At 41.2% G+C, this 16,526-nt stretch overlaps 1 protein-coding gene across 4 annotated transcripts in view; it reads left to right on the top strand.

Moving 5' to 3' along the window:
• SEMA3A (semaphorin 3A) overlaps positions 1-16,526 on the top strand; it is a 428,574-nt gene that overhangs the window by 183,572 nt on the left and 228,476 nt on the right. For all 4 annotated transcript variants that reach the window (XM_069228709.1, XM_069228710.1, XM_069228707.1 and 1 more), the window contains one exon: positions 3,429-3,548. In XM_069228709.1, coding sequence (XP_069084810.1) covers positions 3,429-3,548 — 120 coding nt within the window. The remainder of the gene's footprint in view (positions 1-3,428; positions 3,549-16,526) is intronic.

The raw sequence follows: 16,526 nt of genomic DNA, 5'->3' as shown, positions 1-16,526 counted from the left end.
CCTGCACAACAACAATCCATGGAGGTGTTTTCCTCTTTCTATATGCAGATTGCAGCACACATAGAAAGATGAAATAATGAGGAGAAATAAAGATATTTCTCTTCGTTACATCTCCCCTGGGGAGGCATATAGTTTTGACGCATTCCAGGTTTACACATCCTTGTAAATGTGAGACTGCATCAAAACCCATGGATGTTGCATTGGAAAACCCACTGCCCTGCACCATCAGAATCCATTCTCTGATGGTGCTGGTGTGTTACTATATTGGTCTCGGCTCCCTTAAAAGAGCCAAGACCAATATCGTAATACTGTTACTGCGGTTATCCCAGAGGGAATGTCTAACACAATGTAGTACGCTTGGGGGGACGCCACCAGGGGGATGTCACTGGTATGAGGCACTAAATTTGGAACTTAGACCCAGATGTAAGAGGGTCTAGTGCCACTTTGGCTTCACCTTGGTGTAATGTTTTTGATGCTGTGGTGGCACTAAGGTTGCCTTTTTCCCGCACCAGATTTACAAAGTGGTGCAATGTATGTATGCATTTGTAACCCTTTGCGTTACATTATGCCTGCGCCATCTAAGAGATTTCTTTGCATTATTTTTTCTGCACTTTTGATGCTCAGAGCAGGCATCAAAAGAGGGCAAACCATTGGCTCCTATGTACTCTTCAGTGTTAGCACCAAAATGTTGATGCTAACATTGAGCAGTACATCAATAGCATCAAGCATTTTGAATGAAAAGGCTTTAGTCCGCAAAATCCACATTGACCTGAGCCGAAATTAAAGCTGAAACTAACCATTGGCAAAGGGATTCTGTTAATTAAACTAGGAAACCCATCAATCACAAAGGAAAACCAAAGATTAAGAGCACATTGCCTTATGCAGCGTCAGCATCAATACATAATAAGGACTGCAGAAATAGGAAGTTTGCTAGAAGACTAAGGGGGTTATTACAACTTTGGAGGAGGTGTTAATCCGTCCCAAAAGTGACGGTAAGGTGACGGATATACCACCAGCCGTATTACGAGTCCATTATATCCTATGGAACTCGTAATACGGCTGGTGGTATATCCGTCACTTTTGGGACGGATTACCACCTCCTCCAAAGTTGTAATAACCCCCAATGTTTTTTTACTGGTGACATAACAAAATAGCTCACATTTTGATCCTAACACTTTAAACATTTAATATATAGATGCCACAAAGATCTGTTACAGGTAAGACACCAAGGGGCATATTTAAGAACCCACTAGTGCCACCGCTTTTAGTGACGCTCCGCTGGCACTTTGCACTGAGCTGTTTACAAGGTGCCGTTAAGCCACTTTTTGTGGCTTAACGGCACCTTATAAATACGGCCCCTTCACATGCAGCACTTTGCGTGGAAGGACTGTGCAATGGGTGTTGCTGTGGGCATGCCACAGCAACACCCATTGCATTTTGATGCTGCCCCAGATTTACAATGTTTCGTAAACCTGAGGCAGTGCCAAAATCTAACACCACCCCATGGGTGGCGTTAGCAGGGCGCAATGAGAAGAAATGATTTCATTTCTCCTCCTTTTGCTCTTTCTATGTGTGCTGTATTCTGCAGCACACATAGAAAGAGCAAATCACTATCTAAGATGGGTTTTGTGCAGTAAGGTGTTCCTTCCTGCACAAAAACAATCTCCCCCTCAACACAGCCATCCTTGCACAATGGTGCAAGCGTTGTGTGCTGGTGCACAGCAGAAAATACAGCGCAGGCGCAGGGGAAAAGACAGGGGTGTGCCATATTCTTTCAAATACGGCGCATCCCTGTGGTTTTAAAATGACAGTACAAGATGCCGCCAAATTTGGCACAGCGCCACACACCACCAGTTTTTTGTTGAATCTTGCCCTTAATTTCTCACCAAAATTACTTAACTTTTGAAATTCTTTGCTTTTGAAAGTATAGCACAAGGAATACCTTTTAATTGAAAAACACCACAAAGTTAAAAAAATAGCTTGCATTACATAAGTGCACTATCTCTTCACAGGTTTAAATACATAAGGGCAAAAATCTCAGCTATATTTATTCAGTTAATGATTTTAGCAGACCGCTGCACATACATTCAGGCAGCAACATGTTAAAATTAGCATCATAAGCTTGTTTCTTGGCTCTGTGCTAAATATGTACTGATTACAGCTTCAACGTATAAAAATGATCAAGTACTATATTATCAACTGAGGTGTCTAACTGAATGTATGTCCTTTATTTGTATATTTGTACTTTATTGAACGTTATAGAACACTTGCGCACAATAAGGCACCATGGCACTAAATGGTACACAATGTGGGGGTGAATCAGTTAAATAAAACCTAAACAAAGCTTCGATTGAACTATCATTCTTTCCTAAGGGAAAATAGTCACATGCCTTCAATTTAACCTGCACGTTATAATTCAGTCCACTTGTGTTTATCTGAAAGTGCATGTGTAATTCCTTAACTCCAGCATTCTTTTTCTAGTCTTCTGTGACTCATATTTCATATCATATTTATGCATACAAACTCTACCCCGACATCTGTTCTAAACGAGTAGTAAGTGCAAGTCACACTCCATATCTGGTGTTCACAATGGGCAGCCAAGCAGAATGGTTTCCAAGATACACAACTGCTACCTAGTTCTCAATGTAAGTACTTGGCCAGACCTATGTGCATGAGGAACGAGGGCATTTCACCAAAACAAACATTATACTTTGCTACGAATTGTGACACAACTGAGCCAAATTGCTTCGAATGTAATTCAGGCATGAGGCAGCTATGTGTTATTCAAAAAAAGTATGAAGTATTAGCTTTATGTGTGCTCCTTTTTAGTCTGACAGAATACAAATCATTGCTGAAGCAACAATAACCCTAGGTGGCTCTTGTTCTTAAAGTAAGCAGTACTTGCATACTGCACACTTTATTCTCAGTCTTTCCAGTTCACCTCATTCATGCTTCTTTTTAATGACTTCTGGCTCATGTTCGCTACTTTGAAACTATTTTGCATTTTTGAAACTTTAAAACGTGTAACTATTTAGTATTACTTTTGAAAATTAAAAAAATTAAAAAAGTGATCTAGGAGTCAGCCATCATAAGCAAAACAGACAATCAGGATTATAATGAGTGGTTTGCAAATTGTGGTGAAGAGCAAGACTTTCATAAAGGTTGACACTTTCAATCACTTATTAAAAGGTCAGAGCCTCTTGCCAATCCGCAGAGTTGGATGAGTAAGTCACTGCAGTTGGTTCAAAATATATAGTATAGAAAGTAATGAACCTTGTCAAACTGTCCTCCTATTCCTGACTGATAGATAGTCACAAGCACACTAATTTGAGTGCAAACCTCAGTTCAGTATTCTGCTACATAATATTGTAATCGTAAATCTGCCAGCATTACTGGTCTAATTATTTGGTGATTTCCTTGTTTTACAGAGAGAATGCGCTAATTTCATCAAGGTTTTGAAGGTTTACAATCATACTCACTTGTATGCATGTGGAACAGGGGCGTTTCATCCTGTGTGCACTTATGTTGATGTAGGCAACTACCCAGAGGTAAGGCTTTAAATTGTACTACAGTGCATGCACAACACCCTTGCAGAACCCTATTTTCAGTTGATTGTCTCTGTACGATGCATATTTACTCAGGTACATTGCAGTAAATATAACAGCCACATCATATTCAAATTGTGATTTTCTATTATAAAGTGAAAGATGATGTAATTGTGATAATTAAAATGCCTTTAGATATCTTTCAATCAATAGTGGATGTTGGAGTGTCTATGCACCTGTAGAATAATGCTGTTAGTATTGAAACACTTCTGAAAACTTCATATAATACCACCAATGGGCACATTTGATATTTTTAGTAATCAGTTGCATACTTTCTTGTATTATGCTACTTTAAATACAGTAAGTTGTGGCGTTTGGTTCTAACAGTTATAGGAGCACTGTTTATATTATAATCTCATTAAATACATTTAGGAAATGCATTCAAAGTCATTCTGCTGCACTAAAATGTCTGTGGTAGATTTGTATTTGTCCTCATTTTCGTGGAAATTATGTCATGAAAACTTACACATCTATAGGTGGTACTATATTCCACCTAAGTTGAAACACATACACTTGAGTATGGGTTAAATAACATTTACTCTGATGAAAAGTGGATTTGGCATTGTTAAACCTATCATATAATTCTGGTGATCTCATTTACCATAAGGAATAATCCCCATGACATAGGGGAGCACAACCTATTGATACAAAGATGTCTCTAAGTGTAAGGACACAATATATTAGATGTCCTTTATTTGCAAGTTTTCTTCACAGGAAAGAGGGTTTAGAAAATATATTTTCTCAAAAACGCGGCTCAAACTATTTCTCTTGAATGTAATGTACATCCTCTCCTTTAACCAAGTTTTCAGTGAGGAGAATGCCCTTAATTTTGGTAAGACATACTTCACAGCCTACCCAAAGTAATAAATCTCTATGGCCTGTAAACATGCTTATCAAGCACTGTTCATAGGACATTTGCTTTGCTGAACCCCCACACCCTGTTCACATTTAGTAAATATTACCCAATTCAGTAATATATATTGATGTATGATTTAGTAAGGTTGTTGTTTAAAAAATGATGGCTGCACTAACACAGACCATAGCTAGATGTCCCTGTAGAGGTGATGCATGTTATTATCTTCACCAGGACATCTAATTATCACCTGTGTTACACTAGTGGCTTCCTCTGTTACAGATATCAGCAACAACTAATAAGGTTACACAGGCACTACTAGAGATTCCTGCTGTGGCAGCAACCAGGGTGCACTAAACCACTTGTTACTTAATGTCCCTTTGGTTTCCCAATGGGACATTAAGCAACAGTCAGTGGGTTTGCTCTCTTGTTGTATTTTCAATGTGGTTGGGAGGCAAGACCATAAAATGCAATGCTCCTTATTCCATGTGTTTCATGTAGATTTTTATTTATATTTTTTTGTTTCAGACCATAGAGTAGAGGCTAGCCTTTTTCAGAGCTTTTTCTTATATTCACAAGGCAATGCATGCTCATGCTGTTTTTTTACTTTTTTATCCATTTGTCAGGGTCACCTAGGGCTCCTGCACACCTTCTTTGAAATATTTTCCCTGTTTATTGGGGGATAAGACCTGGAGCTCATACTTGGCGTCCCATGTTGCTGTTTTATCTGCTGCATCCTCAACAATTATGACAAGCAGAAGGGTGGATAAAAACTGGTTCACCCAGGAAAATTAGAGAGATATGTGAATACAGAAATACTTATGATTAGACATGAAAAACACCTTTGTTCTGCAGGTTATATAAGTTTACTTGTACTCTTCCACAAATCAGTAATGCATCACCAGATTGTGCAAAAGGGAGAGGAAGAAACATACTAAAGTAGCAGGCCAAGAATCGTCTGGCAAGCCCGCCAAAAAGAACATAATCTGTGTATGGTGCAGGGTTGGACGTGGGATCTAGATATAAGGCAAGCACACAACCCAACCTTTATTGTATTTGCAGGGTCTTGTGAGACACAAGGGCATGTAGAATACATCCACTGTGTATGCCCAAATTCTGTGCATATTACAGGCTCGCTGCTTGTGGAGGGGTGGTAGTAGACCCTGGCCACAGGCTAAGCCCTGTGCCAGACTCATCTTATGTGTGGCTGAAGATGTTGTGCCATGGAGGTTTGATGCCTGCCAAGTGTTGAGTGCAGGGCCTGGCTGGAACCTAGACAGTTAAGCAATTGAGAAAATGGGTAGGCTGAGTAAACAGATGTGGAAAGGGGATACTGTACTCAGGCAGACTTCTCTCTCACCTATTTGGAACTCCTTTAAAACACATTACGCCTCTAACTACCAAAATCCCACAACTTCATGCACACTTTCACTCTCTGGTTTTATGTCTGCAGCCAGCTCTTCAGGAAACTCTTTAAAATCAACAGCTCATATTTTAACAAAAAGGTACTCAGGAGGGCCTCACTTTTTTCTTTAATAAAAAAGGTAGCTCTCTAGTTCTTTTGTTGTTCATTAGAGCTAATGAAGCTACAGTTACTAGGGAGTAAACTGACAAACTATTGCTGGTGTTCATTCACAGAAAATGTGTCCTTATGTTAGCTTTCTAGAGTGCTAACCATAATATATATGACAAAAATGAATCCCCTCACTTTCTTCGTTTACTGCAGTATCCTCTGTAGGAATTTTCATTCAGTTTTTCAGCTTTGATTTGATCAATATGGCCTTCAGGTGTTCTATATCTTTTTGACAAAAATACAGAATGCTAGGTCTCTAGTTGTTCATTAGACAGCTATGGTGAAGCTTCAGTTGAGCACTAGGGAGTTAACTGATAGACTGCTGCTGCTGTTGTAAGTGCATATTTCTTTCTAAATTTCAGAATGACTCACTGACATGCTAATGATAAACATATCTGAGAACTCATTGAAAATGGGTCCTCATTTTAGCTTTCTAGAGCGCCTGAGCTGTATTGTCAGTTTTCCATGTGCCTGGCCCTGCCCCTCACTCCTGCCTTCCATTGTCCACTGTGCTGATCCTAGCCCATGCTGGTTTGCCTGAAGTGGTCAGATTGCTGCTCTTGCTCCCTTCTGCCTGCCTAATGTTCACCATCTATGTGACACCAACCCTCCATGTTATATTGTGCTGTCCCTGCCCATGGAGGCCTTTCCACCACAGTCAGCATTTTGCCCCTATCCCTTTCTTATGTGACCTCCATTGCCCAAGTCTGTATCCTACCCCCTCCTGCTTGATTTTTTTTGTGTTGCCACTGCCCCTCCTTCATGCTTAGCTTGCTGGCCCTACCCATCTCCTCCCTTCCCTTTGTGGTGTGAGTCCATGTCCCTGTCCCTTGCTTCCTGCCTTGTATGGTCTGATGTGCTGCCACTGATCATTCTCTGTGGTTAGCTTGTTGTCCTCCCTCTGCCCTCTGTTGTATGATGTTATGCCCTTGTGGGCTGTTTTGTGCCTCTACAGCTCCTGCCTGCCTTGTGTGTTTAGCTTGTTGTCTCTGCCCTGCCCAGCTCCTCCATGCTCTCTGTGGTCCATGAGTGTGCTCCAGCCCCCTTTTTCCTGCCCTCCATGGTCTACTGTAGTGCTATTACACCTTCTGCCTGGTCTGCATGGTCTGTGGTGCTGCCACTTCCCCCTGCCAACCTTGCAAGGTCATCTTCCTTTTTCTGCTCCTGCCTCATTCCTTCTGCCCTACGTTTTCTGAATCCAGCCCCTAGCCCCCCCTACTACCTGCCATGGTCCTTTGTCCACACCCCTGCCCCCTCCCTTTGCCCTGTGGTCTGGTGTTCTGCCACTAACCCTCTCACTTGCCATATGTGGTCTGTTGTGCTGCCACTGCTCCTCTCTTTTGCTCTGTGGTCAACTTGCTGCTTCTGCCTGAACCCCTCCCACCTTCCCTGCAAAGGCTGTGAGCGTATCTCTATCTCCTCCATCCTGTCCCCCATAGTGTGTTTGGCTTCCACTGCCCCTCAGACCTGTGGATTATTTTTCTGTTTCTGCGTCCTTCGTAATACCCCTATTTTTCATGTGTAGGCACCTGCCCCCTCCCGCCTTCCCTCCATAGTCTATTGTGTTGCCACTGCCCCCCCTGCCTGCCATGTGTGTTCAGCTAGCTGGCCTTGCCTTCCTCACCTCTGCCCTCTATTGTCCATTTGCACGACCCTGCTCCCTCCCTCCTTCTTTCCATGATCTGTTGTGCTGCCACTCACCATTCCTCCTGATCGGTATAGTCCATTGTGCTGACACTAACCCTTTCGACTACCTTGTTTGTTCAGCTTGCTGCCCCTCTGACTTGCCCTCCCTTGTCTGAGTCCATGCCCCACTCCCTACTTCCTATCCTCCGTGGTCCACTGTGTTGCCACTCCCCCTCCTGCTTGCCTTTTCTGGTATGTTGTGCTGTCACTGCCTGCCGCACCTGCCTGCATGGTCAGCCTGCATGGTCCCTACCTTCCATTGTCCGAATCCATGCCCTATCCCCTCCCTCCTGCCAACTCTTGTCCATTGACATGCACCTAGTCCCTCCTTCTTGCCTTTCATGGTTTGACGTACGGCCACTGCCCCTTCTGCCTGCCTTGTGAGGTGAGCTTGCTGCCCTTGCCTCTCTCCCCTTGCTCTTTATTTTCCATGTGCATGCCCCTGCCGCTCTCATGGCCAGATGTGTTGCCACTGACCCTCCTACCTGCCTTATATGGTCATCTTGCTGCCCGTATCCTCCTCCACCTGCCTTCTGTTATCTGTGGGTGTGCTCCCACCATCTCCCTCTTGCTCTCTGTGGTCAGTTGTACTGCTACTGACTTTCCATCTGCCCTGTGTGGTCTATAATGCTGCTACTAACCCTGTCTCCTGCTCTGTGTGATCAGCTTGCTGCCCCTGTCACCTACTTCCTGCCCTCCATTGTCTGAGCTTGTGCCCCTTCCCAATTCCTCCTGCCCTTCATGTTCTGTTGTATTGCTTCTGCCCCTCCCTCCTGTATTCCCTGGTTCATTGTGCTGCTGCAGCCTCTCTAGCCTGTCCCACATGGTTGGCTTGCTACCTCTGCTTTTTTGCCCATGCCATCAATTGTCTGGCTATCCTGAGTTGTCTGTGGTGCTGCCACTGTTTTTCCCACCTCTCCGCTGTGGTCAATTTGCTGCTCTTGCCCCTATTCCCTGCATCCTGCCCTCCACTGTCTGAGTCCCTGCTCCTACCACCAATAGTGTTCTAAAGAATGTCTAGTGCACCAACTTTCTGTATTTATGACAAAAGTGCTGCACACCTGAAGTCAGTGTGATAGAATCATAACTATAAAACCTAACGCATTTCCTTCAGAAAGGACAAAAAAGTGAGTTATTTTTCATATAGAAATTATGATTAGTGGTCTAGAAAGGTAAAATGGACACATTTTCTCTATGCAGCTAGGCTCATTTGCTCTTATGTTATTCCTAAACACAATTTTGGGAACACAATTTGGATTAGAATCTGTGATATTATAACAAAATAAAAAACATTTATAGTGATAGGATATGTAGAGGCAATAATTTCTCCAATTTGATGACTAAGAAGCACCTGTATTATTAAGAGGTCATTGAAGAGAGGGCTTGTAAGCATATTATTTTAGAAAAATGGTATGCCACTCATTTTTAAGTAGTCACGTGTCTGAACTAATCTTCCTGCCTCACCTACAGTTAAGTGATATAAGGATTTATGATGATAAAATTATTTAATATATAAGGTAACTTTTATTATACACTAAGATATACTCAGTCCACCTGCAGCCTGAGTGGTATTACTTATCTATATGTAGATGTGTGTGTTTGTGCGTGAAAGCTTGAATTTGTGTTAAACTAAAGATAGTAGTTCGGTCCATACTTTGTTTCCAGTGCCTGTTCCATGCCAATCAGATAAACTTAAATATCCAATATTATTTTGTTCCAGGCTGTTTTAATGCACCCAGGAGGCAGGATAAGCGATGCAGTCAGGAGCAATCCTTCATGTTGTTCTGTGGCACAAATATGGCAAGCGCTCAGAATGGGGTATTTTTCTGTGCATGAGGGATATCTGTTTCATTTGTGTTAATATTAAATTGAGTGATTGTTACAAAATAAGCAAGGGGTTCTATTTAGGCTGTAGAGGACGAGGATTCTGCATAGGACAGTATGAATGACATATAGGAGCAAACTGCTGCGTTCTGTGCATTCTTTCCTTTAGTTCTAATGAATGATACATAACCTATAGATTTACATAAGGTGTTCTATTCCTTTATTTTATCTGACTACTTTGTGGGATCAATTGCTGACAACGCTATGAAGATTTAAAATCACTGAGAATGAGCACTGGGAAATTTAATTGAAAGTAAAACTAGATGCACTGACGTGAGTAAATTAGTAAACCTCAATATTAGAAGTGTTAAAGACTCACATGCATGATTTCTTGACCATCACCAGTTGCTCAATTTTGGTGAAGGTGGAGGTTACAGAGATGCCATAGAGAACCCGGCAGACCATGGTGTGTAAATCACTGTTTCAAATGTCAAAATGATGTGAACTCTGTTGTTGCTCCTGTTACTACCTACTTTTTAAAACTTGTGTTATTGTGACAGAGAGCGCCTGAACTGGCCCAGTATTGTGCCTGTCACTGTGAATATACCCAATAGCACAGCTAAAAATCAATGTCCTTCTCTGTTACTGATAGGATTTTAAAGGTGATACCTTTAGAATTGGCTTTCCACATATAGAACTCGGAGACCACCAGAAAGCCCTCACCCCAACACCTGCTACATGCAGACTGACAAACTTATTTGTTGGAAGAATTTTATTCATAACTTTTTAACCATTACTTCATAAAACACTGTCAGTAATGCTTTACTTCAAAAAGGATCTTCAAAACATATTTACAATCATTTATAAAAAACATTTCAGTAAGATTTATTCAATAACCATTAATCAATGTGACAGGATCCCTTCCTGTCCTGAACCTCCTTTGGACCACACAGGTGAACTGTACCTCACCTGTAACCCTAGGGGGGCGGCTCCCTCGACTTCACCGTTCCTTGTCCTCATGGTCAGGGTTCCGCCCCCTCCCCAAACACCAAACTCTCAAGGGGGTGTAACAGGGCCCTGGCTCCCAGGAATACAATGCTGCTGCGCCCAAAAAAAGCAGAGCCTTTTTGGGGGGCCGCTTAAATAGCCCCCCCAACTGGAGCGTGGTGGATGGAGCCGGAACAAACATCACCCTTGCATACACCTGCAATTAACTTCCACCCCCACACCTCACAAAGCAGGAGGGCGGAAGTACCCTGGCCAGCCCGATGCACAACTAGTGCAGAGGGTTTAGGCCACGGCGGCCCCGATCTTAGGGGGGGTGCTTTACCATAGGCCCTGTTTAAAAGTTGCACGGTAGTGGGTAAGCCGTAAAAATGCATTATAATTAAGTGGGTTATTGTATGAACACGACCATAATTAGCTCTGTTACATGCAGTGTAATGAAGGTCAGGGCCCATAGCAGGGCTGGGCTGGCCATACGGGACACAGGGAGACCCCTTGTAAACTGAGGCCCAGAGGGCTGCTTTTAAGAGTGAATGAAGAATTTTAGATTGGTTTCGAGCTTGCCACGCATCCCTGAGGAATCGCACACAATTTTGATGTAGGTGCATATTGAATACCCTCCAATTTCTCCTGAAGACAACTGAACTGACTAGATATTCTCAGTCTGCACATTGTGGGACTTGTATGAACATATTCTCCAGGGCTCCCCATAAGTCTCAATCTATCACACGTCTTTCTAAAGCTTCAGGACCTGTATGGTGCTTGGCAGCAAAGTGACAGTCTTCACACCGGAGATGTGGTTCTGTAAGGGAAGGTCAGAAATAACCTTCAGTCTCTTTGACCAGAAGGAAAGCAAATTGTGGGCAAATTGGAGGAATTCAACATTCACAAATGGGTTAGTTATGGCTTGGAAGCAAAACCATCTACTGACATCTCTTTCCTCTTTTAATAGTCCTACAGTAATTGTTTTTGTTTGTTTCAACATCTCTTTTTAATGCACTGGTAATATCACTGCCCAACTGTATATGAGCATTTGTTCATAAAAAGTACAGTAATATACAATTTTGTAAAATGTTAATGACTTGTAAAAACTGTAGTAGTTTGGATAGATTGAATCAAAAGCAAAGTTCTGAATAATGACATTTTATTATTACATGCTATTTGGCTTTGATGGTATGCATAATGAAATAAAAGGTGGTAGACAGGATGTTACATTTTACCTTTTTTTGCTAATATGCGTGCAAGTTCGCACTGCAACCTTAATTTTTGCCAGTGAAGATGAAGAACATTTCATGTTGTAGATTTACAGATGTTAATTGCTTCTGCTGCCACTATCAAACATGAAGTCAAAGAAGTGATGATTAATGTTAGACGACACTCTTACTTCCATCTGTCACTAATCAGCTTCAGAGTCTTAGCTGCAATTTAATGGTGCTTAGAAATGCAACATTTGTATTTCCTTATTTAGAGACCATGCTTTAATCTAATGTGCTTTTTTCCACTTTACTATTTAAAGGCTTGTCTGTACAAAATAACTGATGTGATTCAGACTCTTTAGTTGTGCACATTCAGGAAGATGACTAACATGGATCCATCTACTAGCAAGCTATACCTATCAATCAACCATCATCATTATTAGTCTTATTATCATGAGTAGTAGCAGTACCAGCATTATTATTATAATTAGTAGTATTGGTAGTAATAGTAGTAATATTGTTGTTGTTTTTATTATTGCATTATGATGATGATTAGTATTGATAATGCTATGACTACTAATAATTTAAAAAAACAACATCAATAATAATACCTGGTTTATACCACGTTAAATACATCACTTCTGCTGTTTCTTAATGCCCTAAGAGGTGTTTCTATGATCAAATGTATGATGTCCAGGTAGGCGTCCTGTTGTTTTTCTACTAGTTTTAGGACTTTACAATCTATGCTTATGGGAAAAGAGGCTAGGAAACTATTCATTATGAGTCATCAATAAACTAATCAGTGCTGTACATTTTTATGCAAACACGCTGCATTAGGAAAAAAGATCACAGATCAAGGAAACACAGGTTAAGATATCCGATTGTGGTCTTGTGGATGGTAAATTTATATCAAATGTTGCTCTTTGTAGATAAGGATTATAACAGAGATTTGTTTTGGGATTATAGTAGGTGAAGGAGTAGAGATAGAGCGGCAGGTGTGGTAGGAACATATGGGTCACCCGTAAATGTGCTAAGGCTACGTTAATTCATCAACAGGCTCCCAATCCTAAAGGCTGTTTACCTTTGACAAATCAAATGGAACTCTGCCAAAGTGCAATAAATAACTCGTTCAGGCAATATAATGTCTAATGAAGACATCAGCTTTAGGCTGAAAGTGAACATATAAAAGAATAGAGGTTATCAGATTTGTTAGGAGGTCTTTGGACTCGTCCTTCATGGCCCCAGGAATTCAATACTTGCTCTGACCTATGACTCGTTCAAATGTATTTATTTTCTCAGGTACTTAAAGCCTCTGCAAAGATTAAAACAATAAAAAACATTGGCCCAGATTTAAGAGGGCCTAGCAGCATTCCAACGCCTCATAAGCGTCATTTTTTTTAGCTGTTGGAAGGCCAAAAATGATGCGCCATATTTGCTTGCCTTGTGCCACTTTGTAACCCCTTGCACCACATTATGCCTGCGCCAGGCACAATGTTGCAAGGGGGTGTTCAAGCACTAGGGGGGTCGAAAAAATGTCACAAAGAAATCTAAGAAATTTCTCTGTGTCATTTTTATCGGCATTTTTAATGCCTGCTAAGGGAAGGTGTTAAAAGGAGGCTCCCATTTTTTCTATGGGCCTCTGGGTGATTTGCAGGATTAGCATCAACATTTTTGGAGCTAATCCTGCAAAGCACTGGACTAGTGTAAAAAATGATGATGCTAGTACCCCTGCCTTCCGCCATGGTGTGCCATATTTTAAATACGTCACACACATGGTGGCTTTAGGGGGGCACCAAGGGGAGCAAGTAAAGTGGTGCTGCACTAGGTGCAGTGCCACTTTTCATAAATCTGCCTCATAGTTTAAAAGAGAAATGAATTAGGTGCCAAATGACACCCTGCTTCAGTTTACTATAGCAGCTGTAATAAATCTGAGTAAAGTATGATAAATCATCAATAGAACAAACAAAGTGCGTATGAGTCCTTAAAGTGCATACAAGTCAGGTCTTACAGCAGCAGAGATATAACAGTATTTAGCAGCCCACTCCAGTGACCAGATGGCATCTTGCATCAATTTACAAAATCAGCTGTAACAAATCCGAATAATAGATGACAAAATCTCAGTTGAGCAAATAAAGTGCCTTTAAGACCTTAAAGTGCATATTAGCAGATCCACAGTTCTTACTCACCCACTACAGCAGTAGAGATATAGCAACACACTGGAGTTACCACAACCACCCGATGAGCTGCAAGTTCCAAGCAGAAGCTAATGTTCATGCAAGTCGAACACCACACAAACTTTGTTACAGTTTGAAAACCTGCAAAGGCCATTCTTGGAGTATACTGCCTGCCCAGAAACGTGTGCCCATTTAGGCAGTGATCATGCAGAGGGAGCTCATCTGCCCTCTATTACAGAACATATTTAAGAAAATGTGCAAGCTACATCGAGGGACAAGGAGAGGAGTGTGCTAAGGCTTGAGAAAAGCAGCATCTCAAACGTGTTTTCATCAAGAGATGGAGGGCAGTGCGAAGGCTTGATACAAACATCATCCCAAACGTGCATTTCAGACACAAGAGTCAATCTTGCCCATGTAAACTTCCAATGGAGAAGAAAGTGTTCAGGAAATCAAGGGAGTTTAGCAGGCTCCAGCTGACTGTCCTGTGCTGCAATTTTCCCTTCCACCTTTTTCAGGAACTTCACTAAACAGTAGTTCAGCTGCGAGTCACCTAAGGTGAAGCAAGCTAGCACAGCCCACCTTAGTGTACGAAATCCTCTTTGATTGAAACACGCCTTTAGCAGCAGTCTCCGTTCTGCAAGAGCGTATTAGATGTGGCAAGTCTTCTTTGCCATAGCCACATAGGTGGCAACTACTCTGAGCTAGGTTTCGCTGCCCGGGAAGTGAATGTAGCAGCGATGGAAGCAAGCCTAGGCGGTACTTCAAGAAATTCTCCTTTTTTTAACCTATGACTGGTGTAAAAAGCATGGATTTCTTTGTAATTAGTGCTTTAGATTAAGTCTCAAGCATTATTTGTCCTCATACAAACGCTCATAAACCCTGATTTTTCCTTAATATTTTACAAAAGGTATGTAAAATAAATGGTGTTATGTTGCAATATTTATTCAGCCAAACAAAGACCAGGAGGGGTGTCCTGGCACTGGCACAGACTATTGCGGTGGAGAAAAAGACATAATGAGTGTTGTGTCCCCAGTGGACTTTTGAAAAAGTTTACCAGTTCTCTTTATTCCAAAATACTGTGGTTTGGCTACTTAGCCGAACTCGAAGGCACACCATATCATCACAGTCTTTCTTCATTGTGGGATTCTCCTTACTTATGTTTGGCCCAAGTGTCCCAACTAGTGTTGACTCCTAATGGGGAAAGTTCCATCAGTCAGAATAATGTAATGAAGTAATGAAGAGTTTCATGTACTAATGGGGTCTGGCCGTCTTTTACTGCCGGTGTCATATACAAATTCAGCGTTGGGAAACTAATGCTGACAGTGTGCACAGGGCCTACAACACTTACTTTTTGAAGGTCAAAATGTGGGTTGATTTTGTGGGAGCACTGGAAGGCCTCCAGAAGATCCCTTCCTACAGCATTCACATATCTTCTTTGCATCCCTGTGAAGAAGTATGCAATGAGTAGGTGGAGGGGGGATGTTCACTATAATGTTTTTCCTGCCAAAATTAAGGTGATGGTCATTATGCACAATACGTTTGGGAGGAAAGGTGCACCACCCATTTGTTTCAAGTGATCTGCATATAAGTCTGCCTTATAGCTAAACTGTATTCAATGTATTCGCAAACAGTAAGATATCTTTAAAAAAACTGTAAATGATATCTCTTAAAAGTGGTTTCATAAAGGAAAAAATGATTAAAATATGTAAACATATTTTAAAACGGTATTTGAGCAGAAATCTAGAGCAGTGGTCTATGTCGTTATTACATTCCATACCTTCTTTTAAATTTAATAGCAAATTAACAGCTAATTCATAGTGAGCAAAATGCCTCCGCAAATGTATTTCACCTGACAGGGGCCACGAGAAGCAAATGGAACCTGAGGTAGGCAACATTTCACCTGTGGTGTGCTATTTTATAATGAATTATACATTTACGACAGGTGACAAAACTCCATTTGCACTGGTTAGCCAGTGCAAAACCATTTGTTGAAAATTTTCAAAGATTATGTAACATTGCCTAACGCTGTTGCCATTTATGTGACTTGGCATCAGAGCACTAAATCATTTCATCATAGATACATTGATTGCACGTACCCTTACATTAGGTAATGCCAATACTCATTATTTACTGAAATTAAAATCAAGCTATCCTTATTTTCTGCTTTCGATCTTTAAATGTTACTGTTATGATTCGTGTGAAATCATCATTTCTTATAGATCTGCACACTTGGGCGTTGTCTTTGAAAAATAATCCGGGAGCCACATAGCAATGTGTTAAATTAAAAAGATGCGTTTGCATAAAGAAACTAGTTATTAAATCGCTGCCTTGTAAGGAAGCTGTAAAGAAATTGACACATTTGATACCCTGCAGTAGTTTCCAACGACAGACGTAGTCTTGGAAATCACACATTAGGCAAACATCTTTCAAAAAAATGTTTATGCCAAGGTCATGTTTTAATCACTCCCTGGCAAGTGGAACATCATTGCCGCTCAGCTGTCATTAAGCACACTTAATTGTGCCCTAGCATATTTCATAATTATACATTAGTAATTTGCAATCTATTTATGTCTAAGTGACAGAAATACAAGTCAGTAATTATGTAGGAGC

Source organism: Pleurodeles waltl, chromosome 4_1 (assembly GCF_031143425.1).
Source record: "Pleurodeles waltl isolate 20211129_DDA chromosome 4_1, aPleWal1.hap1.20221129, whole genome shotgun sequence".
Classification (NCBI taxonomy): domain Eukaryota; kingdom Metazoa; phylum Chordata; class Amphibia; order Caudata; family Salamandridae; genus Pleurodeles; species Pleurodeles waltl.
Note: the sequence above shows the minus strand (reverse complement) of the source record. Positions and strands in the feature narration are given on the sequence as shown.